Source organism: Rhea americana, unplaced genomic scaffold (assembly GCF_003343005.1).
Source record: "Rhea americana isolate MKP2758 unplaced genomic scaffold, rheAme1 scaffold_111, whole genome shotgun sequence".
Taxonomy (NCBI): domain Eukaryota; kingdom Metazoa; phylum Chordata; class Aves; order Rheiformes; family Rheidae; genus Rhea; species Rhea americana.
In genome coordinates this window covers 2393858-2417749 of record NW_028185162.1, presented here as the reverse complement: position 1 = coordinate 2417749, position 23892 = coordinate 2393858, and the positions used below count along the sequence as shown (strand labels likewise).

Here is a 23892-nt window from a genome sequence, read left to right as displayed (position 1 = left end):
GGGTCCCGGACGCCTGGGCCCCCTCGTACCGGGAGAGGGGGGTGGTGGTGCAGGGTCCCGGACGCCTGGGCCCCCTCGTACCGGGAAGGGGGGGTGGTGGTGCGGGGTCCCGGACGCCTGGGCCCCCTCGTACCGGGAAGGGGGGGTGGCAGTGCGGGGTCCCGGACGCCTGGGCCCCTCGTACCGGGCTGCGGCGGTGGCGAGCGCGGCGACTCGCGGGCCGGCTCGTGGCCTCGCAGGCAGCTCGCCCGCCCCGGGCTGTCGCGCGTCCAGGGAGCTTCCCCGTAGGGCGCTTCGCTGCGGGCGGTTGTTGCCGGTGCGAAGCTGAAGTCGGGGCGGCGAGCCGGGCGGGTGTGCGGTCCGGCCCGCCGCAGGCAGGGCGGGCGGCCGGTCGCTTCCCTTCTTCCGGAGCTGCCGAGCGTTGGGAGCCTGAGCCGCCGGCTCGGCTCTGGAGAGGAAAGCCGTACTTCGGGGGATTGCGTCCATCAGCGGGAAACGGTGGGAAAATCCCCCATTTGGGAGTCGTAAAGCTGGAGGGAGTGAAGACGCCTAGACAGCGTTGGGAGTTAGTCATCGGAATGGAATTGATTCTTGGGAATTCGTCTTAACCTGTGGGAGTAAGGGCCGCCTGCGGCGCGCTGCGGTCTGGCAGCACCTGGCGCAGCCCTGCCGCGGATTAGCTGCTGGAGCGTTAGAGGAAGTAGTAACGCTTGGTGGGCTGCGTGTGGGGAGCAGGGGTCGCTTGGTTTTGCTGCCCAGTCTGAACGAGACGCRCTGGACCTGGGTTGTATTTGTGGTTTAAAACAAAACGCCGCAAACACATACCTGGTTGAGAAGCTCAAAGAAACATCCTGTTTCTAAACTGGGATCGAAACAAGGCGTGTGCTGACCAGGCCCCTCTCCTCCCGCAGCGCTTTAGGCTTTGTGCGGAACTGCCTGGCGCAGCGTGATTTTTGTTAGTCGGCAGAGCTGGGTTCAGTGATGGGCCCAAACATACGCGGTCCTCCTGCCAGAACGGGGGGAACGGGTTTTGTTGTGCTATTTCTGCTGTTCTTTGACAAATTCTGATGAGCTCTTGTGCCACAGACAAAGCAGGCTCTTGGGCAAACATGCTGTGGATGAGGAAAACACTGTTTTACTGGGCTTCTGAAGAACCTAATGTTGTCCAAACAGGCCTCTTGATTTTGCTTCAGGTGCGTTGTTTGCTGGATTGATTGCTCTTAACACAAAACAGTGCAGCCCRTAAAGAGCGTCTAGATTTGAAGCTGTTTGGAGAACTTTGTGTGTTGCACGTGAACTGAACRGTACACGCGAATTGTATTTGCAGCCCCCTTTTTCCATAATGAGGGGGAAAGACTGGGAGGAAGCCCAGTACTACATCAAAAAGCCCAAAACAGCTGAGCACTTTCTTTTAAGCTTTCACTGTAAAAGCTTTGGAGCTGAAGAGTGGGCGGGAAAGAGAGCTAGTGTCACACTGCTGACTTAACCCTGTGTTAATTAGTCCTGCTCTATTTGTGACAGAGCAAAATGGCTCTGTTGTCACTTCTCAGGTGCCTCCCATTCAATCAATAGTCTCTGGGGTGGTGCCTTCTGGATAGACAGGGTTGAGCAACTTCATGGTTTCTGCAAGTATTTTTCCCCCCTCCCCTTCAAAGACGAAGGAACTCCACAGGGATGTAACACCAAAATGCCGTTTATGGTCTTGTGCGACCCTTCCTGTTGTGCGTTTCCTCAGGTGCAGATAGGGGTGAGGACAAAAACCTGACCTGCCCTTTGGGTGGTGGTGGAGCCAGTAAGGAGGAGGTTTTCCCTGCCACCCTTCAACTCGAGTTTGGTGGCCCTTCTACGCTTGCTTCGGGAGCTGCTGGTGYGTGGCAGCCTGTTTCTTGGAGCCTCTAAACACACAGTGAGGTTTGAGGAGGGCGGGTGGTGTCTGGCAGGAAGAGCTGATGGGCCCTGGCGGTGCAAGTTGCCTTACTCGGGACCCCCCGCAGCAAAAGCGACACGTTGAACCACATCCCAACTCAAAGCTATTTGATGCTTACTCTCTCCTTCGGCTGTTGTGAGGCAGCAAAGATAATGTGTTTGCTCGGTCTTGAAGGGGCTAGACAAAAGGCCACCCTGCTCAGGTCTGCACTCCTACAATTTTTTTCTCCATCCCCTCTCTCATGAAAGAAAACTATCCAACAGTTACCTCTGCTGATGCTGAACTTTGTTCTCTTTCCTGGTGTAGGCTCTCTTGTATCTTGTATTTAAAAATACAGTTCACAAAACTTGCATAAGTTGCTTTCACAATGCGGTCATTTGATCTGAGCAGTAAGATTACTTTTATACACGCTATTGTGAAGAGTGAGTCACGAGCCCTGCTATGACAGGTGCACCTCTGTGAAGAATGTTGTTATAGGGATTGAAATTTCATATAACAGAGCAAAATAATTATAGGCTGTTCATAATCTGCTGCTGTTCCTCTCCAGGTAAACATTACAGTCAATCGTGTGCTGCTGATCAGTCACAGAATCTGCAATGAGTAGAAGAAAAGTGCTTATAATGCAGGCGGCTTCTCTAAGGTTGCAAGTCCAAAGGGTAGCTGAACTTGAACTCTAGTAGCAGATTATTGTAATGTTCTTGGTTAGTTTTCTTGATTAGTTTTCAACCACTTTTGTGCCTCCAGTTGTCTTTCAAAACTGTGGCCCCTTGCAGTGAAATCAAGTAGAATCATTGACTAATTGTCCTTTTCATTCTCGCTCTGTGGTCTGGAAGATTGTGAGGTTTGGAGTTATAGGTAGGGTGAATTTTCTTCTTGGAGAATCTGGGTCTGGCTGTGCATGTGCAAGTCGTCTGTGAAGGTTTAGTAACCAGCCTAGGGAACTGGTGGATCTGTTTTTGCCACATTGGCAAGCGCGTTGGATCTTACTGCGTGGTTGCTTGTGAAATGCATCTATTGACTTGCTTTCACGGGTTGTTACTAGCATCTCTTGGTTCTGCTAACTCCAAGCCTGCTCCGAGCAGCCGGCTGATAAAATGCCTGTGAGGATTGTGCAAGCCCTGGTTGTGCAACACAGCTGCACACGTGTGACTACTTGAGGTAAGAGAAGCAACTTAATCTTATAATGGGAAAGAAGAATGGTGTCAAGTATCTTCTGCTTATGTTGACCACATTAGAGTGAGAACGTGGAGCTGGAGAACTGCAGTTTTTGCACCTCACGATTTCCCTTTCACCCTTTGGGTTATCATTCCTTCCATTTGGGGAAGACTTCCCTGGGGGTGGTTTGAGGCTGCCTCCTTGCTTGCCCTGTGGCTTTGTCTCCTTCATGGGGTTGTCTGGTGACTCTTCCACTGCTGCAGGAGCTACAGCACTGGACTTGCCTCTGACCCTGCTCGTTCTCCACCTAACTTGTGTGTGTTGTCGTGGGGGCCTCGTATCCTACATCGAGTATGGAGACATCTGCTTCAAGGTGCAGAGCTGATGTTGTAGGCTCCGTCTGTACTGCCTGCTTGGTRCGTAGTTTTGTGTGTGATTGAGGGGGCTGGACTTGTTTCATAGGCTTTTGAAAAAGTAAAATAAAGTTCAGATTGCCTTGCTTTTTGCGGATGGGAGTGTTCATAGGGTGACTGTGCATACTTTTAATAGAGTAGCCTGGTGCAAAGATTTTGCGGCATAACTCTCCAAGCAGTTGGATCGACTCAGTAGTGCCYGTGGTAGCTGGGAAAAGGGCAATCAAAGTCAAGGTTTCAGGAATTCAAAATGTTAGCAGTGTTGTGTCCCCATTCCCCTTTCAAACTGTGCCTGTAGCGTGACGCTTTGAATTTGTCCCTCCCTGGGAAGGGAGGTGGGTGAACAGTATTAATTAGCAAAGGAGTTCAATTTACCTGCTGTTTTCAGGGTTTGTTTATGCTGTAAACCTGAACACTTGTTTTTCTGTTCTAGCTCATACTAATCTGCACGGAGGAGGTGTTTAAGTGTTTAAGATGGTGAGRTGCCTCATATCCTTGTTTAGAGGTTGAGAGAAGGGCCGTTTTTCTGGTGAAGGGTCACTTGTGGAATTAAGTAGTTCTGGCTTGCTTTCTCTTAAGACAGCTTGGCAAGTTTGAATCAATTTGTGTTGGATAATGTCTTAAATGCTTTTGTTCAGTGTAATGACCTCACTGCATAGCCCTACCTTGGCACAACCATAGAGTAGAGTTGCCTCCTGCCTCAACAAAACCATTCTTCTTGTTCCTTCCTTGCTTTTATAACCATTTTACTGTCCTTGAATGATGCCTGTGGGCCAGAAAAAAATCCAAATGTGACAGTGAAAGCTCAAATATGCAGTGTTCCTAGCGCTAGACTGACTGATGGACGTTCCAYTTCTTTCTTGTGCCTAAAATAGAAATTTCGCTGATGCCTGAGCTTGTTTTGTCAAGGCCTGATCATAAGAGACCTTGTATGGAGAGAGTAATTTGTTGTGTTTCATCAAAGAAACAGCTTTGAGTTGTGTGGCTGTTTCTTAACCCTTTTCAAGGTGTTCTTGCAGCCAAGTCCTGTGTTTAGATTAGGKTTTCTGAGCTGCTGGAAATACCAAGAGGCCCATGGAGGAGAAGCACTTTCCCAGTTGGGTRAGAAAATGAGGCTTTGCTGTTTGGCACCCTTCTTTGTTGGGCTGATAGTGGTTAATAGGAAATTGTGAGACTTGCTGGGCTTGTTAAAATACTTGAGTAGAAAGCAGTACAGAAGTGCTWGGAACAGTGAACCTTCATGCATAGAGAAAACCAAACCCTGTTGTCTGAAGCAGTGGTGGAAGTKGGGCCTGGACCACCAATTACATCATTGCAATGATGAAAACAGACATTTGGCTGCAGTGTAGAATGGCAGTCTCATTTCACAGTGAGTACCAACTAAAGTATTCAAACTGAGGCTGACAGGGTGAGGAAGATACCCTGCCGTGCCTTTGCTCCTCAGTACCACTGTGCAGGAGCTGGCGAAGGTGAGAGATTTGCCCACAGATAAGCCCACTTGAAACAGTGTAGGGCAGCCAATGCCACAGAGTGCCTGTGTAGACCAACCCAAGCAGAGTGGCTTGTTTGACCAAAGTCCCCAGAGGGGAAATGTRATCTCAGGACACCAGAGGTACACAGAAATAGCTAATCCAAAGGTTGTCAAAGGGCGATGTTGAATCACCTGGATCTGAACTGCAGCGTTAGTGATCTGCTTTTGTTCTGGAGAGGACCACTTTTCTTGCTGGGTCTCCTTTTAATAAAAAGTGGTAAAAAAGAACCACATTGAGACTTACTGGAGCCGGTAACTAGTACAGGCTGATGTAAATGAAATTTTGTTTTCTAATTGGTTGTATTCACACAGAACAGGTATGGTAGAAGATAAAGCTTGCCCCTAAAGGTCTCTTGGCCTAATACTGCATGCTGGCAGGAAGAAAAATCTTCACTCCAGTCTCTGAGAAAAGGGGCTCAGAAGAGACGAGGGAAGATACAGCAGTCTGAACACAAATACCATCTCCATCACAAGCCTGCTCTGTTTCTTTTGCTGATGACTCTTTTCCTTCTTGGTTAGCTCATGTCTGGGGGCTCCTCKTTCTGATGTGCTTTAGAAACTCCCCTATCTTATAACTCCAGTGGGCGAAAGAAGAAACCCTTTCTGTATCTCAAGATTGTGTTCCTGTTTGTAAGCAAGTTTCTCCCGCTCTTGCTGCTATACGGGGTGGCAGGGACCCTCTGCAACTTCTTTTCAGTGCTGCCATGTGCTTTTGAAAAGCTTTTTCCGTGAAAGATTTGCAGWTATCGTGGGAATATGGATCTCTTGCAAGACGGTGGCTGATGCTTGCTGTTATTTTTCTTCCTCCAAAGAGTTTTAACTGTTTTTAGGTTGACTTCTATTTACAGCCTTACCATTCTGCTCTTGTTTCTCAAGCTCAGCGTGAAGGTCAGCAAGGTACAAATGGAAGGAGTTTCAACTTGTATTTGCATTAGCTTTGGCTGCTTTTTTCCATGCAGTRTCTTCCTCTCTGTCCTGAAGCTGTCTTTTGTGGCTGTGCAATGATACCAGTGCAAGGAATGGATCTCTGATTTGAAACTTTTTTTTTTTTTCCTTCCCTGGAAGCTTCTTCAGCATGGCAGATCAAGCAAGCTTCTATGGTCCCATAGACCATTCGGTCAGCACAAGAGAGAGGAGGTGTTTCCCAGCGAAGGACAGGCGTCTGTGATGGGGAAGGAGTATCTGGTGACGCATGGCTACATACATCTAGGGAGTTCGTGTTGGTCCTTCTCAATCAGAAGAGTGGCCCTTGCAGAGCTTCCAGGGCTGGTAATCGTGACAGCTGTGTTTCTGGCTTTTTTTGGGGGTGCGATATATGTGCTGAGTCAGTGACACGAGGGCTGTCACGTGGCTGCGGAGAGCATGAGCAGCGTTCTGCCGAGTCATCTCTCTCAGCAGTGTTTGTTCCCTTCCCTCCCCTCTCTGGCACGACTGCACAGGGCTTTTACTGGAAGCCTGACATGGAGAAAGCCAGTCTGAAAGAGCTGGCAGCTTTCTGAGGGTATTTTGCTTGTAGATGTTGTGGTGACTTGCGTGGGCTCCTATTTACAAGAAAGCAGTCATTCGGTAAGTGTCCTCGCTGGACGCGAGCGGGCTGACTCGCAGGGAAGGCGCTGGTGCTCCAGGACTCGTGCTGGCGGCGTGACCGCGCCGCTGAGAGATGCGCGCAGCAAGCTCATTCCTGGAGGCATGGTTGGCTTTAAACCAGCCACCTGGTGTCCCCGCTAGCAGTTAGCTGAGACCGTTTGGACCTTGCTGCAGGCTAAGGAAGGCTTGGCTGGCTGGGCTGGGCTGCGCTCTGTCTCAATGATACTTGCCTCCGGGAGTGCTTGCGGTGAGCATTAGGTGAATGGCGACTGGTGTCGTTGCGTGTGCTTGTGTAACTCACTTCCCCATTTGACTAGGTTGTCACAGATTTTAATGTGTACATATTGCAAAACAGAGCTTCTGCTTGCAGCTCCTGCGTTTATTTAATCTCTGAGTGTCGTAAGGGCACTGCTGCCACTCAGTTCCAGTTCTGAAAACTCTAAGTAGTTCAGGTGATTGCATAAATCAAAGCTGAGAGGCCAGCACATCGGGAGCGCAGCGATTCGGCTGCGCGGGGAAGGCCGAGGCGCAGCAGGGCTCGCGCGTGTCGCTGCCGGGGTGTGCGGGGGTTCGGAGGAGCTGTCTCTGCCTCGCTGAGCTGAATGTGTGGGCTCCGTGGCAGCACGTGCTCTGATCAGCTGGCCAGTGTGACCGATCCCTGTGCCCGGGCAGGAACCGAGAGCCAGGCCGTCTCTGAAATACGTGGAGACGGTTAGCAGGGCGGSATGGCAGCACGAGGCTGTGCTTGGTCAGCGGTCTTCCTTCTCTCTTCTCTCTCACGTGAGCAGGGCTCACATCAGCGGGCTGCGGCGTGYTTATAACGGGACGGGTCAGGGGAGAGTCGGGCCAGAGCTTGGTTGCTGTCTTCTGGAGCAAGAGTCACAGGCTCCAGTCCTGGTGTGTAATCGGGGAAGCCAAATTGTCTGGAGATGCTTGGAATAAGTCTCAAGCACTATATACATAAAAGGCTGCTTTAAGTTCATGAAGAGCCAAATTTCTGCACAAATCACACAGCTAGCTTCAGAGCTCAGCTTTCTTGGCCACTGGAAGATACTGCAGACCATCTGTGACTTACAGAAACATCCTTAAATCTGACAGAAAGGGAGACCTCCRGGCCACAAGCTATGAACTCGGTGCTGTGCCTGCTGGTTGGAGCTGAAGRGGCTTTTTGGGTCTTCTGCTGCATTATCTACTATTGCCGCTGTGAGCTCTGTGTGAGAGAGGAACAGACCTCTTTAGGTTGCTGACCACTTGTTTTCGGGCTACCTCACATTCAATCTTGTTTTGTTGTAATATTATTTTTATTTATATTTTAATTCTTTATTAACCCTATAGTGTGATAGTGCCTTCAGTCCATGTGGAAATCTTGAGGGATTGAGGGTGCCTGGCACTGACAAATATTGAAGTTGTTTGATTCAGAGCTGTGCATTAGAGCTAAAAATACTTTTTTTTTTTAATATAAAAAAGAAATACATTTGTCTCGCAGCATAAAGATGTGCAGAGAGCTTCCCTGATGATTAGAATAATTGTGAGCTATTGTATATCAAGTAAAGTCCCAGCCTCAGAAGCTGCATTTAAAGGCTCAGAGGTGATGCTAAAATACAGCATTGCCTGATTGCAATCTTCATAGTGGTGTGACTTTTCTGTGCGACGTAGGTGCCTCACATCTGACCTGAGACTGGCCGCCTACATTTTCAGAAAATACTGTGTGTGTGTAAACAAGGATTGGGAACTGGAACCATGCTTAAAAAAAAAAAAGGAAAATGCAATGCTTATCTTGTCTTGATTGAAAGTACAACAAACACTGGGGATAAAGTAACTATTTGTGTTAGGGATTTTCCACTTTTGCCTCATAAATTTTCATTTTTCCTTTTTTTTAAACAAATTCTGATACTATAAGGGTCTTTCCAGAGACTGCAGGATTTCATAGCTAAGTTCTGGATAAGAATCAGGTTACCCTTCTCTGGCAGTAGGAAAAAGGCATGCAATTGAAAATGAGTTTCTGTGGATGTCTGGAAAGTAATTGTTACAGCCAGCTAGGAAAGGCCGAGATAAACTGAGGAATAATCTTACTATGCTAGCTGAAATGAGTTAGAGAATTATAACAACCTTTTAAAAATGAACTGTGAAATCTAATTCCACATCCTTGGCATTTCTTTTGCTACATCTAAGCAAATCCTTTCTAAGAGGGGGGACAAGGTGAAGGGAGAGAAAAAACAAAATCCTGTAACTAGATTATAGGACTCTGATAACTGAATTGTAATGTCCAGGACCAGATGGTGGCAATCCGAAATGAAGCAGTTTTGTGACTTTGGTCCTATCACTGTAGGATGACTCTGTCTCCTTCCAGGGTTAGAGGGTGGTGTGTGACCTTTATGCTGTGCAGATTTTTGAATGAAGAGTGGTGACTTTTATCTCTCCTGCCAAAGCAGTGCTCTTTGGTCTGAGTGCTGGACGCATAAGCCTCTAGAAATGGTGCTCTTCCCTCTGGGCTGGGTGTGCAGGCAGGTGGTCCAGCTGTTGCTCCAGCTGTGGAGTTCTCCTTTGAAGCACTGGAGGGTTGCAGTGCGGTGAAGGCTAGGAGATAGAGCAGCTTCCTCCCCCGTGTCTGTCCACACTGCATTCCTGAAACTCAGCCTCCCGAGGATGTGGCCTGCCAAGGTACCGCTCTGWTCCTCAACTGCTTCAGAGAGCAAACCACCTCTGGGAGGTCTGAAAAAGCAAAACCCCTCGCACTTGCTGTCTGTCTCCTCTGCTGTGGGAGGCCAGAAGCTCTGCTGCTTTGGGCATGGTAGTGAATTGCTGCTGGAAATGTTGTCCTGGCCTTGATGATTAGCCCATGAACTTGTTCTCCTGCCCTGTGCAAGGGAAGTTGGCTAATATCCATATCTGAGCTATCTGGAGCTGGGAGGTGAGTTGCTGCGGGGCCGGGCGTGAGCAGCCTGCATGTTCCATCTCACGGCTGGCGGCCGCTTGTGGAGATATGTCCAGCTTGAAGCTCTCCTTCAAGTGTGGCTTGTTGCGAGGAAGTGCTGTTGTGCTTTGTGCAAGGAAGCTTTTTTAGGCTCCAGCTGCTGCAAGTGTCAAATTTGGTGGTGGGAAGGGGGGTGAATTAAGTGCAGTTTCTGTCCAAAACTAGCTCAGGCTGGTTACCATCAGCCTTATTCATTCAGGGCTTCTTCTGAGCACAGAAAAGATACCATCAGGGAGAGCTGATTTTTTTAAAAAAAGACTGGTTCTATTACTTGAACCTAGCCTTGAGGAAAAGCTTACTGGTGTGTTTGTCATTGCTCAGTTTGAGTGAAACTGGTATCCTAGTGTATTTTGGGCAAAGGAGGCGGCTTGGGCTGGAATTGAAGAAATGCCCCTTACAGTGTTGGAGATGTTTGTCTAGACAACCTGCTGCCTCTCTTTGGGCCCTGCTTTCTCCRCCTCCTCTTGCAGGAAAAAATCAGGGCTATACTGTGTATTATGCGGTACCTGAGGTTCCCCAGGGGAAGCTTTGGTCAGCAGCACTCGGGGTTCATTACCATGAGTGTAGCTCAAATGATGAGCAAGACTGCCAGAACCAAAACTGTGTGCGAGAAGATGGGGTGTCTGGTAGTCTCTGGCTGAGATCTGCCTACAGATGAGATGAAGTGGCATCAAGAAGGGAGAAGAGTGTCTTCTTGATTTAGTTGCTGACCGACTCCTCAGTGATTTACTGAGACCGAAGGTGGAGGAGGACTCTGCTGCGGGCTGTGCGTTGTTGGCATTGTGGAGGCTTTACYGAAAAGTTTAGTCTACAGTTGTGTTGCAGTAACACCCAGCTCTTGCTTGGCTCTGAGATCCAACAACAGAAAGCCTGTCTGCCAGGGAGAGCAGGGTGACCTGACTGTTGTATGGGAAGATGGGTATCTTGCTGTTCGGTAGCAGCAAGGCACTAGAAGCAAGGCACCTTGCCTTTAGTCACATCGGTAATGCTGTTATTCCGAACCTCAGCTGAGTATCATCTCTGGGAACTGAAGTGGCAAACGAGGAGCTCTGTGGTGATGGTGTCGTGCCTTGAGTAGCACAGTTGCTTGCCAACTTCTGTGCTGAATGTAACTTTATGTGGGGCTGAGATCTGTCTGGACTGCAGAAATACTCAAGAGCCCACCTGCAGTCATTTGCAGGTGGCTCTGGATTTCTCCCTGTGTTCGACAGAAAGGCTACCTTATACCTGATGTTTGTGGCCCAGTGGTACAGTACTTAATGTTTTCAGGAGTAGGTCTTTTCCTTGGTAGGAGCTACAGTGGAAAGGTAAGGAGAGATACTCCTCTCTGGGTGAGAGAGGAATAAAACCATAGCTGCTGCATTAATTCTTTTGGGAGAAAATGATGAGCTGTAGTGAAGACTTAGACTTAAGCTGCACAGACAGCCATGAGCTGGGAACTATTGAATATTACGTGATCTTGGATGCCACCTGGGCAAGATGCCCCACGGCAACTGCTGCCCTGGGTTGTGATGTTGCACGGTAGGAGTCCTTTGGCATGTCTGGTATCTCAGGCCGCCTGGGATCGGCTTGTCAGTATTCGGCTGCTTGCCTGGCAGCGGGGAGCTCCGCTCTCGCAAGCAGTGCCGGGTAAAGAAGAGTCTGTTCTTTGGCTCTCTCTGAACCCGGAGCCAGAAGGAGGTTGGAGAGATGCTTCTGGAGGGCAGCTGCAGGAATTAACATTCCTGCCTTGTCTGGATACTTAAAATCACAGGCTCAAAGGCAGGGACTTTACTGATGTTTTTCCTCTCTGTTTGCCCTCTCCTTCGGAGAGCTGACTCTTCCTCTCCAGCCCATGTGGGCCTGAAGACCTTACCTGAGTTTCCCTCATTATCACTCAAGTCTCCCTCATTAGCGTTCCCATCTGCTTCGTAAGCATCACCTTCCCTTTTCTTCCAAATTCCTGAATGCATTAACATRAACTTCAGGCAGTTTTTCCTCACCGCAGGCATACCGTAAAGCTTGCTGCTTTTCTTTGAGCCCCCTGTTGGAAAGCTGTCCAGAAGCCTTTTAGTTGCAGGCACCATTGTGCTGAACAGGTTAACTCTCCTCTTGCTGCTCTGCCACATGATGYGTCCTTTCGCTAGAATAGCACTTCTGCAGCTCTGAGTCACTTTTCTGTGTATGAGTTCAAATGTCCATGGTCTCCTGCGTTGGCAGGATGCCAGAGTACAACGGAAGAGTCACTTTGCCCTTATGAATCAAGTTTTGAGTTAATTATCTGTTTGCTTGGGCAGAGCATGTCCTTGCACATCGCAAAGATAATCTTCCAATCTGCACTGTGGTCAGAAGAGTTCAGAGCTTTGGCAAATGGAGAGGGAGGGAGCAATGGGTGGCTCCCAAGGGGAAGGGCAGGGGTCATGGGGCTACCCTACGACTTAGAGGGCTGGGTATGAGTCTTTGCTTTACCACAGACTGAGTATGAGTATGGCCATGGGCAAATCATTTAAACTCCACCTTGGTTTCCCCCGGTGAACTGCAGCTAGAATGTTGTCTTGCCTTGCGGGTCTGCTGTGAAGGTATGTCTGCAACAAATAGCATCACTGGGTGGGTCTGTGCAGGGAACTTGTTTGGCTGTGAGACTGCTTAGTCCTTCCAGGCTGGAGTGCTCGAGTAAAAATGAGAAAAAACCTGGAAGCACTTTCCAAGTGATGGTTGCCATTTTGAAGTCTGTTTTTCAGGAGTTTATCTTAATGTCTTTTATGATGTGGAAGAAATGGAGAATGGGAAGCAATAGTGGGCCAATTTTAGTAAAAGTTAACGATGCGCATATGCCAGCAAGAGGTATTCAAAAGGATGGAACTTAAACTAGGGAAGGGTGGGGCAGGGGGCAGGAGGGGGCAATAGTAAATCGGATATATTTAGTTTGTTGTTGTGACAGCCTAATGTGGGGCTACTCACAGAGGTACCATGCCACAGTGTGGGGGGTGCACAGTCCTGCTCTGCAGCTTATGACCACAGCGGTAAGTCTGGGGCATGGTATCACCTCGTAGACAGGAGAAGGAAAGCCACTGATCTGTGTGAGGGAGTCAGTGGAAGAATGGTCTCTTCCCTCTTCAATGCCCTGAGGGCTTCATGATGTGTTGAGACCTAAGGCTCCCCGTGGGTCCAACTGAGTTTTGTTGGAGGCATGGGTAGGAGCTAGTCTGAGCTCCATGGTTGGAAGGTGGGGCTGTTCAGATGGCGTGAGCTAGGCAGAGCAGAAATCACTTCTGATGGATTGGCATGGATACAGTGGGAAGAAAGAAGCTTGGTGGGACAGCACGATGCCTCGGGGTGTTGGAGCGATGGTTTTGGGACAACAGGGGCATGGAAGGATTTCCCAGTATGTGTTGGAAAGTCCTCCTTGAAAATGCTGGGAGCTGTTGGGCTCACTTGTGTTCCTAGGACTAAACTTAGAGTGTAGAAGGATGATCTGAAGGGCTCTTAGTGCTTTTTTCTCATTCTGTGACTTTTTATGACAGCTCGTGTTCACTTACTTTTCTTTTTTTCCAGGTTCTCTGATCGTCATGGGTGATGCTGAYATGCAGTCAACTGTTTCTACTCCAGAGAGCGTTGCCCAGCAAGACTCTTTCTTCAGCATGACTGACATGTTTCTCATCTCACTCATCACTGGGCTTTTTACTTACTGGTTCTTCTTCCGCAAGAAAAAGGAAGAAGTCCCTGATCTCCCCAAAATCCAACCAGTGTAAGTAGCAGCTCTGAAGCAATGTAGAGTAAGGGTGACTTTCAGTCTTATCTGAGCACAAAGTTGCTCTTGCTCTCCCTGTCCCATTCAGGCTTCCCAGAACACTTGTACCAGCTTGGTCCTCCCTGGGGCTGGGATAACAGGCTTCTAGGAGGAGGAGAGATGGTTTCCATGTCTAAGTATTTAGGTGGTACTTCTAGCACTGACCTTTCACTCTGGGTCTGTGCACTTGCCTCTTGTTACTAGTTCTCTTGCCTTACCATCCAAGAAATTACTTTTATCCCTCACAAGAGATGGATGACTTTTGCAGATACTGTTGTGGATTTGAAGATCTCCTCCTTTCTGAGGACTCTTCACTGCTGGTAGGTCCTTGGAGGCTCCAGGAAAGTACTCAGGCACGCAGGAAGGAACTGTGCAAGTCCTGGGATGTGGCTTTGCTGGATAGTGTTCCAGGTGTCAAGGAGGTTCACTGTGTGGGGTCTTGTGGCAGGATAATCGAGGGTAATCATTAACAGCCATAGTTAGATGACTGCATCCTGTGACGTGACTCTTCTAGTGCCATCGAGCCTTGATACCACGGAGTTCGGTGGTACTAGTGCTATGCTTGCTTAGTGGGTGAAGGGAATTGGTCCCAAAGTGCACTTCTCTCCCTTCATATTTCTTTTGAACTGCTTTTTTACTTTGCAATGCAGAAATGCCTGCAGAAGAGCTGGGCTGCAGTTCTACCTTACCCCACACCTTGGCCCAAATTATTAATTTACCTTCTCCAAACAAGGCAAGAAGAGTCTCTAAAAGCCCCTAGCTGTACTTCAAAATGCTTAGGGACAGCTTTGGCTGTTGTCTACATTTGCTAATAAAAGTCATATTTAATAAACCTAGAGGAAGGTAGATTTGCTCTTAGGCAGATTTCCCATCTAGGAAATCTTATCTACACTTAGCTATAAGAGGAGAAATAGGAGCTGAAAGGCAGTTCTTCAGCATAGACTGCTTAGCAACTCTTGTGAAATGTGCTTGACTTTAATGCTGAGTCTCTGTAGCAGCAGGAGGTTGGATTTGGTGATAGGAGAGGTCCTTGTTTCCACTGTCTTCTGCAAAGCGATTAGGGCCAGGAATGAGCAGTGCTGGCAGAGATTTAGGTATGCTCAGTTCCTTATCTCAGTCATGTACCAAATTTCACATCAGTTTTCTGCTGTGCTTTTCAGGAGCATTCCTTGTGTTTCCTCCTCTAGCAATATGCCTTGCATTGATAAGAGCAGTAATCTAAGGTTTGAAACCCCTTTAAGCAGAGACCTTAGGAGGTGATTTTGCACACAGTCTCTCCTGCCATTATGCTAGGATCTGTTCTCTGTGCAGATGAAACTTCCATCAGATAGAGGACCAACGTGATGCCTGACCTACAAGTACTTCAGAATTAACCCAGCTGTTTGTGCTTGCAGTATTAGGCCTTTACAGTAGGTAACTGCATCTAAGGTGAATATTTTATATTTGTAACACAGAGTGCAAATTCACTTGAGGTCCCCGCTGTCCTGAGGGGATTGGTTATTTGGCTCTGCAATGTAGAGGTGAAATGGGAGAAATGATGGCTGGATCCTCACAGTGTGTTCAAGATTTTACATACTGTTGCACCTGCAAGGCATCCTGCATGAAGTGGCTTTCTCCAGGTGGCATTTCTTAGTGGATACTGCTCTGCCAAGAAGTACTTCTGCTCAGCCCTTCACTTCAAAGTGCTTACTCAAGAGTGCAAGGGTTACAGCCCGGTGTGGAAAGCAACTGTGGCAGGAAATGTTCGTAGACCGGTCAGATGAGGATACCTGGTCGCGTGCCAGGTAATTTCAGCATGGGATCAATGCTGCTGTTACCCTGTGTGTAAAAGCAAATTAAATCAAACACAGCAAGTGGTTGTGGGTCTATTATCTCTTCTCAGACTTCCTTATCTACCTTAGTGGGTTAGACTGCTTTCCATTATCAGGGCTCATCCTCTAGTATAGTGTCGTTTAGGTCGTATTTGAGAAGGACCAGGTCTGGTCTCATCTTTTCCGTGTTGGTCAGATCGTAAGTGTCTCTGACAACTGGGCAGAGCCCTCTGCTCAAAGGCAAGACTGAGACTCCAGATCTGTTGTGAAATTCCTGGATAAAGGGAAGAGTAGCACACAGCTCAGTGCAAACAGCCTGTCATGAAGCAGGCTGTGTGCACTGATATCACAGGAGGACAGAAAGTACATTTTCTGGCTGGGAGCTGTTTAAAAGGAAGAAATGTCTGACTGTGGTATCCTGTGGCAGAATTCCTTTGTGCAGACAGGTTCGTGTGAAGCTGAGAGTAGCCTGTCTATCTATTCTTCTCTGCTTTATCTTGGGAATTTGAGTTGTTGAATCAATCAAATACTCTCCATCTTATACCTGCCTCTCATTCTGTACTGTGAGGAGGGGTGGAGTTGGCTAGAAAAATAGGACTGTCAATCTTAAGTTAGATGCCAACCCGGAGCAGGTCGTCTCAGAGAGCTCCCATGCTCACAGTTCTTGTGACTGCCTTCACCCATCACATACAGCTCTTCYGGAGACTGTTGTGACCTTACAGAGAAGTCATGCTGCAGAGGAGCTTTGCTAACCATCCCAGGTGCTCGTTACTGCCTTGTCTTGCTGCAGGATCTCAGCATGTGGGCTTCTACCTAAGAATGCAGCTGATGYTTTTGATTTTGAGTTATCTTGTGGACTTTGGGAGCCCTGGTTRCCCCGTGTGGGGTCCACATGTCCTCCATCTACATCGGAGATGGATGTCAGGGAGTGCTGACTGCCGCCAAACTGCTGCTTTCAAACTGCTGTGGAAGGACAGCACCTTGCGACGCTGATAACYGGGTGGGAAAATCAAGGTTGCTCCAGGTTCTGTGTGACATACCGTGTTTTGAAGACATGACAGCTGTTCTTTGTGCACTACAAGTGAAGAGGGAAAAGAGGCCTTGATGGGTGTTTTTCCCATGCAGTAAACCCGACCCTTCCATTGCCTGCTGCAGCACTGCTGAGGTCGTCATWGTAAGCTTGTGTGAGGGCAGTGTGAACCTGTAAGCCACGGCTGTGGTTGACAGCATATTTGCCATCAAGGATGGAGACAGCAAGCTCCTGTTGCTTTTGCAGTGTTGTTTTTTGAGACCTTGGAACTAGGTGGGAAATAAGGGGGGAAAATAAGGCGGTTCAGCATCTGGATTTTCTTCCCTTTTTGAGTCTAGGGTGGAGTTTCCTTGCTGGTAAACAAGAAGGTGCTGTGAATGAGCAAGATGCAGGATCACACTATCAGCAACTGCCCTTGGATGGCTTGAGAGCCAGACATTTCCTGGAGAGACGGGGGGTAGGCCTGTCTGCAGGGCAAGGAAGCTGGCTTAGAAAATGTAGGACTCCAGACCTGTGCAGGCAGAGAGCCTTCTGCAGGGATTGTCTCTGGCTGAAGTAGAGAGCCTTGATCTTAAGAGATGTCACTTTTCTCTGCAGCTCTGCCTTTACTCACCAAGCTGTCCTGAACTACTTTGATGGCTTCTGGGTGATGGCTTCTGTTATTTCACTTGAGCCCTGAATTTCGACTTCAACCTTGAAAGATCAGGGGATAAAAGTTATGAAAAAACAATTTGGATGCGTTATGGTGGTTGCTTCCTTTAATGGGTTTGCTTACGAGTGGAGGAATGCAAACAAGGTCTCTGAACCGAACACYGAGACCGAGTATCAGTACCTCCGTGCTGCACTGGGAGTCACTGGGAGCTGCTGCTGAGCAGTACCTCGAGTAGCCAGGCAGCCAAGTCAGCTAAGTCAGCTCAGCAGTGTCTCCAAAGAAAATGCTGCTGCTGCAGCTGCTRTTGATTACAGATGATGATGCACAGTTGAAGACCGTATTCTGGATGGCATCTGGGTTGGATTCATTCTGCATGGCTCCCATAGGAACAGTCATGTTTTACCCCAGTGATGTGTTTGTTGGTTTAGCTACAGCTCAGACACTTGGTGATCACTTGCCCTTGCGGTGAAATGGAGCTGTTTTCCTGCCTGAAGCCTTGAGAGTGGGAGCAGAATTCAGCATATATAAAGGCCTCATGCGTTCCAGGTGTCGTGTACCTTTGTCAGCATAATATATCTATATGTGGGACCAGCCGGAATACTGCTCTCTGAAGATCACTTGCGTTTTGACCATTTTCAGACTTAATTGAAACCACCAGAGCATTCTCCGGCGGCCTGCTCTGCAGATGTCATTAGAGAGAATGGCTCTTGATCTCCACGCAGCYGTGGCTGGGACGATTGTGCTTTTTTCTTGGTGACATTACTGGGGAATGCACTAATTATTTTTATTCTTCAACTGTGCCTCCTCTGTGTGTTTCTCAATCACAGATTTCTTTCTCTTCTCGTGTCCCCCGCTCTGGAGTTGCACAGACTGCTCCTCTCGGGAGACCCGGGTGAGACACTGATTGGTACATTTGGTGTCAACCCCTCCCTTCTCCCCCCAGCCTGCCTCTGTTTTTAGCATTGTTTGGGGCAGAAATTGGCTTATCTCTATTCTGCAGCTATAGAGAAATTCATTCCCTGGTGCATATAGGGCTTCCTGTCGCAGGAATCGCTCCAACTTCTTAGCCTGATTAGCTCTCTTTGCTGCTTGCGTGTGTGCTAGAGAGAGCGAGACCATCTCTAATTTAATTTAATAGAATCCTGAAGAGAACAAACTCCTTTAAGCTGCCTCTGTAATGGCACTGCCATAGTTACCCACAATGTTGCTCACRCAGTGTCTGGAATCATTTCATTCAGCTACAGGATTGACTTTCTTTATTAGAGAGAGAAAAAAAGAAGAATATATATAAAAGCAGCTGTGATATAAACAGTTTCCAAGGTAACAAGGCTGGAGGAGGGTTTTGTGTCCCGTCTCCCCTTTTCCACGCGGATGGGAGAGGGAAGCGTGCTGCGGGGAATCCTGGGAGGTTTCGTTCTTGACTCCCAGTTCCTTTCTGCCACTGCTGCCAGATGTTGCAGTTTCTCAGGACTGCGCGGATCCGCTCAGTAACTTCCAAAGCCTTGCGACGAGGATCCRAGCAGACTGGACCGCTCCTGCTATGACCTGTGCCAGGACCTTTGTGCAGGCTCCCTTCTCCTTAACAAAGGGCTGACGTTTGGCTTTGATGCCCAAGAGGAGCCGAATGGAAAGGCCTGTGTGCGTGTTTCTCCAGAGCTAAGTTAGATCCTTCCCCCCGGCGCACACCTCCCCTTGCAGACGGGCACGGCTGCCCCGGGACTCTTTGTTTGTGCTCCCCTACCTCGGCCATGGGGTGTGCGTACTCGGCGCCACGAGAAGAGGCGGCCGTGGCGAGGTAAGTTAATCTGCCTGAGTGGCAAACGGTATCGCACTCGCTCAGAGGGCTGTTCCCACCGGCCCGAGCTCTGCGGAGCGGGGTGCRCGGCTCCCYGCGGGGCAGGAGCAGAAGGAAGGGSGAGAGGCTCTGCTTGAGGCAGGCCGCYCCGAAAGGGATCTTGGTGCTGGTGCTCGGGCCAGAGCAGCTTTTGTGCAACATCCAGACTGTGTTCGTTCTTCTGGATATACATGTGCTTTTGGGAGGAAAGCCGTAGGCTGGGGAGCGTTTCTGAAGGGAAGGTGCTCACTGAGCTGGAGACTTTGATACCTTTGCTGGGCTGCCAGTATTCCTTCTCCTGAAATCAAAGTAAAAGAGAGCCCTGGGAGTCCTTTGCGCTGTGGGCTCTCACCAAGGGTGGGCAGTCTGTGCAAGCTAAAGGCTAAGTTCAGCAGTGGCATTAATCCCCTTCGCTCCGTCATTGCGTTCTCTATTACAAATGTTACCCTGAGCTACCTAAGCTGTGAGAGCTGTCTTTGTTGAAAGCGTGCTTACTGTTCCAAATTTTCCTAGTTGAGCAGTGAACCAAGTGTCATTCCTGCCTTCAGCATCTCTGTACTTACTGCTTAAACTTGCAAGAAGCCATCCTGATGAAGTAGTTTCAGGGAGTTGTGTAGTCTTTTTTTTTTTCTTTTTTTCTTTTCCAAAAGTCATGCTCATTATTTTTTCTATGTGAGCCGTAGACTGTTCTTTACCACAACATTTTAATGCTAAGTTCCTTCCTTTGGAAATGTAGAGTAACTCCATGTACATGATTTCCCYTTTTAAAAGGAGCTTGTTGAAAGTATCCAACAAACTGATTTTTTTCCCTCCGTTTAAATAATTGTTTTCAGCAATTGACCCAACAGCTATTTTAATTAGATTTAATTTGCGGAGGGCAGTCAAACAGGTTCACCAGGGAGCCAAAAGTGAGAGCTTGGTCTTGTGGGCCAGCTGTGGTGCACACTGGGGGTTGGTGCTCCAGGGCCCATGTCCTGGTGGTAGAATGGACAGGGGCCCATTTTAGGGCTGTTCCCTAAAAGCTGCTCATGATGTTCCTGATATGGGGTAGTTCACAGCACAGGGAGGCTGCTAACTGCTTATGAGGGCAAAGAGGGGCACGACGTAGCTCTTTCCCGAGAGCACAGCCTCCTTGGGTAGCCTTTTTTGGTAGCTCTTTCATGTGTGCTCTGAGGATCCTAGATGTGTGCTCAGAGCTGCTGGGCCTCGTTATGGAGCTCCTTGTTATGTCTGGGTTGAAAGGGGTGCTTGAAGGGATGCTTTATTGACTGCCTCTTGCCCTCCTACTCTATGTTTGTGGGCTCTGCAAGTATCTCGGCACATCCTCAGAGATCCCTCCCTCGGGGCTGCAGGGTTTAGGAAACTGTTAGCGATCTCTGCACATTCTTGCATGGGCCAGAGCCAAAACTATTTGTTTTTTGCCTGGAGGCTTCTCTCTTCCCACAGGAGACCCAGCTTTGCATTCTTCCACTGTGAAAGAGAAATGGGAATGGGTCCCATGTTCCTCTCCTCTCTGCTACTGAAGCTCCAGTGGGGAAGAGAGCGAGTGAGCTCCTGGCACTCGTCCCCCTGCCTTGAAAAGACCTCAGCATCTAATCTGGCTGTAGCTAGAGCCATCTCTGCCTGTGGGGCTTGTTGAGGGTCCTGTGCTGTCCCTGGTCACTGCCAGGGCTAGATTACTTTTGTGGCATGATGCTAAAAACCCATGAGTGTGGTTAGGGTAATTAATGTCTTAATACTATTGGCTTCCTGCCTAATGGAGTAGCTGAAATAGTGTGAATCTCTGCCTAGATGGTTTTGACACTGATGTGGTTTATCCCTCTTTTAAACTAGAGAAAGCCACCTCCACACCATAATGCAAATGCACTTTGTGCCAGAGAAGCACACTGGAGACAGAAATCCCAGTGTGGGAACAAGGCCTACAAGACCTCAGAGGGCAGCAGTATTCCTGCCAGAGACTCTGCAGCTCTGATCTACCACAGAGTCTCCATGTGTTTGTTCTGTGGTGTGCTCTGGTCTGGGACTTTTGTCTGGCAAAATCTGGGATGGTCAGTTTTGAGGTCAGAGCAGCTGATTTTTTTTTTTATTATTATTATTATTTTTATTTTTTTATTAAGCCCTGTCTTCCTTCAAGCTTGGAAGAGCAGCCCGAGGGAGGCATAGCTTGTCTCAGGAGCTCAAGACTGATGTCCTGCCTTTCTCCTGCAGCAGGATTTAAGTTACCATGCAGAGGGAAAGCAGGGAGTTCTCTGTTCCCATCTCTCACACCATGCCTTGGCCACTGAGGTTTATCTGGAAATCAAGTCTTGTGTTGTAGCTCTGAGAGTCTCATAACCTGCACAACTGTGTAATCTCTTGGAGCAGCTGATGTTTAGGGCTGAGTTTCAGGGCTTTGCCTACAGGAAGATTTACTGAAGGAGGTAAGACTGGGAGTAGGCTTCTCTTTTCTCCTTTCTACTCCGAAAGGCCCTGCTACATGACAGCTGTGTTCAGAAGAAGCCCTGCAGCTGAGTGGTGGACATCCCTGGGGTCTCCCGTGCCACTGAAGAGCGTACTGTTGCAGCAACATGCCTGTCCTGGGGGCTCAGCTCCTCCCTGCAGCCCTCAGCAAGCTGGTTATTTCAGAATTACAGTGGGAAGGTGCACTGCGACCTCTTGCTGAGAGGCTAATGGTGGTGAGGTCTGTTGGTASGACTATATCTTCAAACTCTTCCTTGTCAAGAGCAGAGGTTTACTATTGCAGGGTGGCTTTGTTTTCTAGGCCTCTGAGAGCCTGTTAGAACAGAGTAAATAAGAGCCTTTGATGGGGTTTCTCACCACTTTGGGTAGCTTTCCTGAGATACGATATGTTTTTGGGGAGCCACTTTTTATYCCCACTTGCATATTCCTGACCTCTAAGAATGAACATAGTCATCTAAAAGGAGATTCCTTCTGTCTTTCAGAACATCTTCAGTGAGAGACAGCAGCTTCATTGAGAAGATGAAGAAGACGGTAAGCTTCTCACTCTGAAATGTGGGGTGAGTGGGAAGGTGATGGATCTCTTGTCCTTCCTTGTTTCCTCTGGTGACCATATAGTTGTTAGCAGGAGGAAACTGCGTGGAGATAGAGGTCAGCCTGCTGCAAAGAGCATGTGAAGGAAGGCTGCATGGGGAGCGTAGGGGCGGCTCTCGTCAGTCTATGCCTGGGAGTTGTTCTTAGCGAAAATGTGAATGACAGTGGAGGGGAGGAGGGGAAATGGTGAAAAAAATAATATKAATATATGTGTAATATGAGGTCAAAGTCAGGAGCGAAATGGCAGAGACTTTAAAGATACTGGCTGAAAGCTCTTATCTGTGTTTGGTTCCCAAATGCTTTGGAATGGGAATTGTGTTGTACGCAGAATTTGCAGCTTTTGACTCTGTGCTGAACTGGACACACGAGAAAGCAGAGGAAGAAGCAAGGGCTGGGTATATTTTCCATTTTGCTTTGAAATAGCTGGCTTACTGCAGAGTGGAGGCTCCTGAGCTAGAAACTTCCCAAAGCCTTGGCAAGTCTGTCTTCTCATCCACAAAATTCCCTATTTCCAGGAGACACTCTGCAATGTGTTTTTGGTAACAGCTCAGCCTTGAGTTTTCTGCTGCAAACCCAGTGTGAAGTTCCATACAAATATAAGCTCCTAGTTGCCTTTTAAGTTGCAGTCCAGGCCTCCTGATCCCAGGCATTTCCTTTATCTTTGACAAGATGTGCTGCTTCCAGGTATTCTACTAAATGACTAATCACCATTTAACAGGGATTTCTTCTTTACGCCAGGGGCGAAACATTGTGGTTTTCTATGGTTCCCAGACGGGTACAGCAGAGGAATTTGCCAATCGCCTCTCCAAAGATGCTCATCGTTATGGCCTCCGGGGCATGGCAGCTGATCCAGAGGAGTATGACTTGGTAAATTAACTGTGAATGCAGTTTTGGGATAAGTAATATCCTTTTAGTGTTCCTTTTTTGAAGAAGAAGAAGAAGAGAGAGAGTCTGGCCAAGAGACAGTTGCCCTTCTGGTAGTGGCACTCTGGAGGAAAGGAAATTGGATCAGGCTGAGACCTGCAGAGATGGGCTTGGTCCTTGACAGGTTATGGATTTGGGGTGAAMCATGTAACACAACTGAAAGAAGGAAGGTAGTCTTGAGTGTTTAGGAATCACAACTCATCTATTGGCAGCATGCTGCTTGCTCCATATTCCTTCTCTAGTTAGCACTGGTTCCAGACTACTGCAGTCACCTTACATAAAGGCACTGACAACCTCTGTCATGTTGTTTTCTGTAGTGAACACTGATCCTGGTCTGTATGGAAAATCCTGTCGCTTTTCTCTTAGGGTAGAAGTATTAACTTGCAGTCTGGTGAGGGTGGTTAGCTTTGACTCACCTGAAATGGCAGGGGAAATTGGCCTTTCCCACTGCCTTTTATAATCTGCTGTTTGATGTTAAGTGGTGCTGTTCCACACAGCAGTGGTAGCTGCATTGTAGGAACAGACTTACTCAATAACCATGTTCTGGGATCCCTGAGGGTTTATTTTTTGCTTTGATTCCAGTCGGACCTGAGTCGCCTGTCTGAGATTGACAAGTCCTTAGCAGTGTTCTGCATGGCCACTTATGGTGAGGGTGATCCTACAGACAATGCCCAAGACTTCTACGACTGGCTGCAGGAGACTGATGCTGACTTGTCAGGTCTCCGATTTTCAGTAAGTTGCTCGATTCCAGTTTATGCTGCATTTGGGCAGGAAAGACAAAGTCTTCCGCTGTGATTAAGTGCAAGTTGGGTAGAGGCACAACATGGTGTTTTTGCTTTGTATGTCTGTGTTGGATGCAGTCCCTATTGTCATCCTGTCCAAGMTGCATGGACATTTGCAAGCATATATCTGGGGGCTTTAAATACAGCTGTTGGAGTGTTCTCTCCACTCCCTAAGTCACAAAGATTTGCTGGTGATGTTTTGTCACAGACAGCTGAGCAGGCATTGGTCTGTAAATGAGTCAGAGGCGGCTGCTGCTGTTCACAAGCTAATTTAGCAGGCCTCAGACAGATCTTCCATAAATTAAATCCCTTGGAGTGTGTAGTTCTTTTCCTGTGCGGAGTTGAATAATTGGCTGAGATACAACTGCCTCACCTAAATCCTGGCAAATTCTTTAGGCAGCATCACAATAGCAAATGAGGAGAAAATCCGCTGCTGGAGATGCTGAGTTGCT

General features: G+C 48.3%; 1 protein-coding gene across 5 annotated transcripts in view; it reads left to right on the top strand.

The window, feature by feature from the left end:
• The first annotated feature begins 1106 nt into the window (after window positions 1-1106).
• Window positions 1107-23892, top strand: part of POR (cytochrome p450 oxidoreductase) — a 32130-nt gene continuing 9344 nt past the window's right edge. The window contains exons 1-5 of one of the 5 annotated variants that reach the window (XM_085315468.1): window positions 1107-1193; window positions 13122-13314; window positions 21626-21674; window positions 22473-22601; window positions 23241-23390. In XM_085315468.1, the coding sequence (XP_085171594.1) occupies window positions 13136-13314; window positions 21626-21674; window positions 22473-22601; window positions 23241-23390 (507 nt within the window). In that variant the 5' untranslated portion in view covers window positions 1107-1193; window positions 13122-13135. Of the gene's footprint in view, window positions 1194-3392; window positions 3499-6278; window positions 6296-6475; window positions 6593-13121; window positions 13315-18123; window positions 18645-21625; window positions 21675-22472; window positions 22602-23240; window positions 23391-23892 lie in introns of those variants that run through there. The other 4 variants (XM_085315460.1, XM_085315477.1, XM_085315449.1 and 1 more) reach the window with 4 other exon arrangements.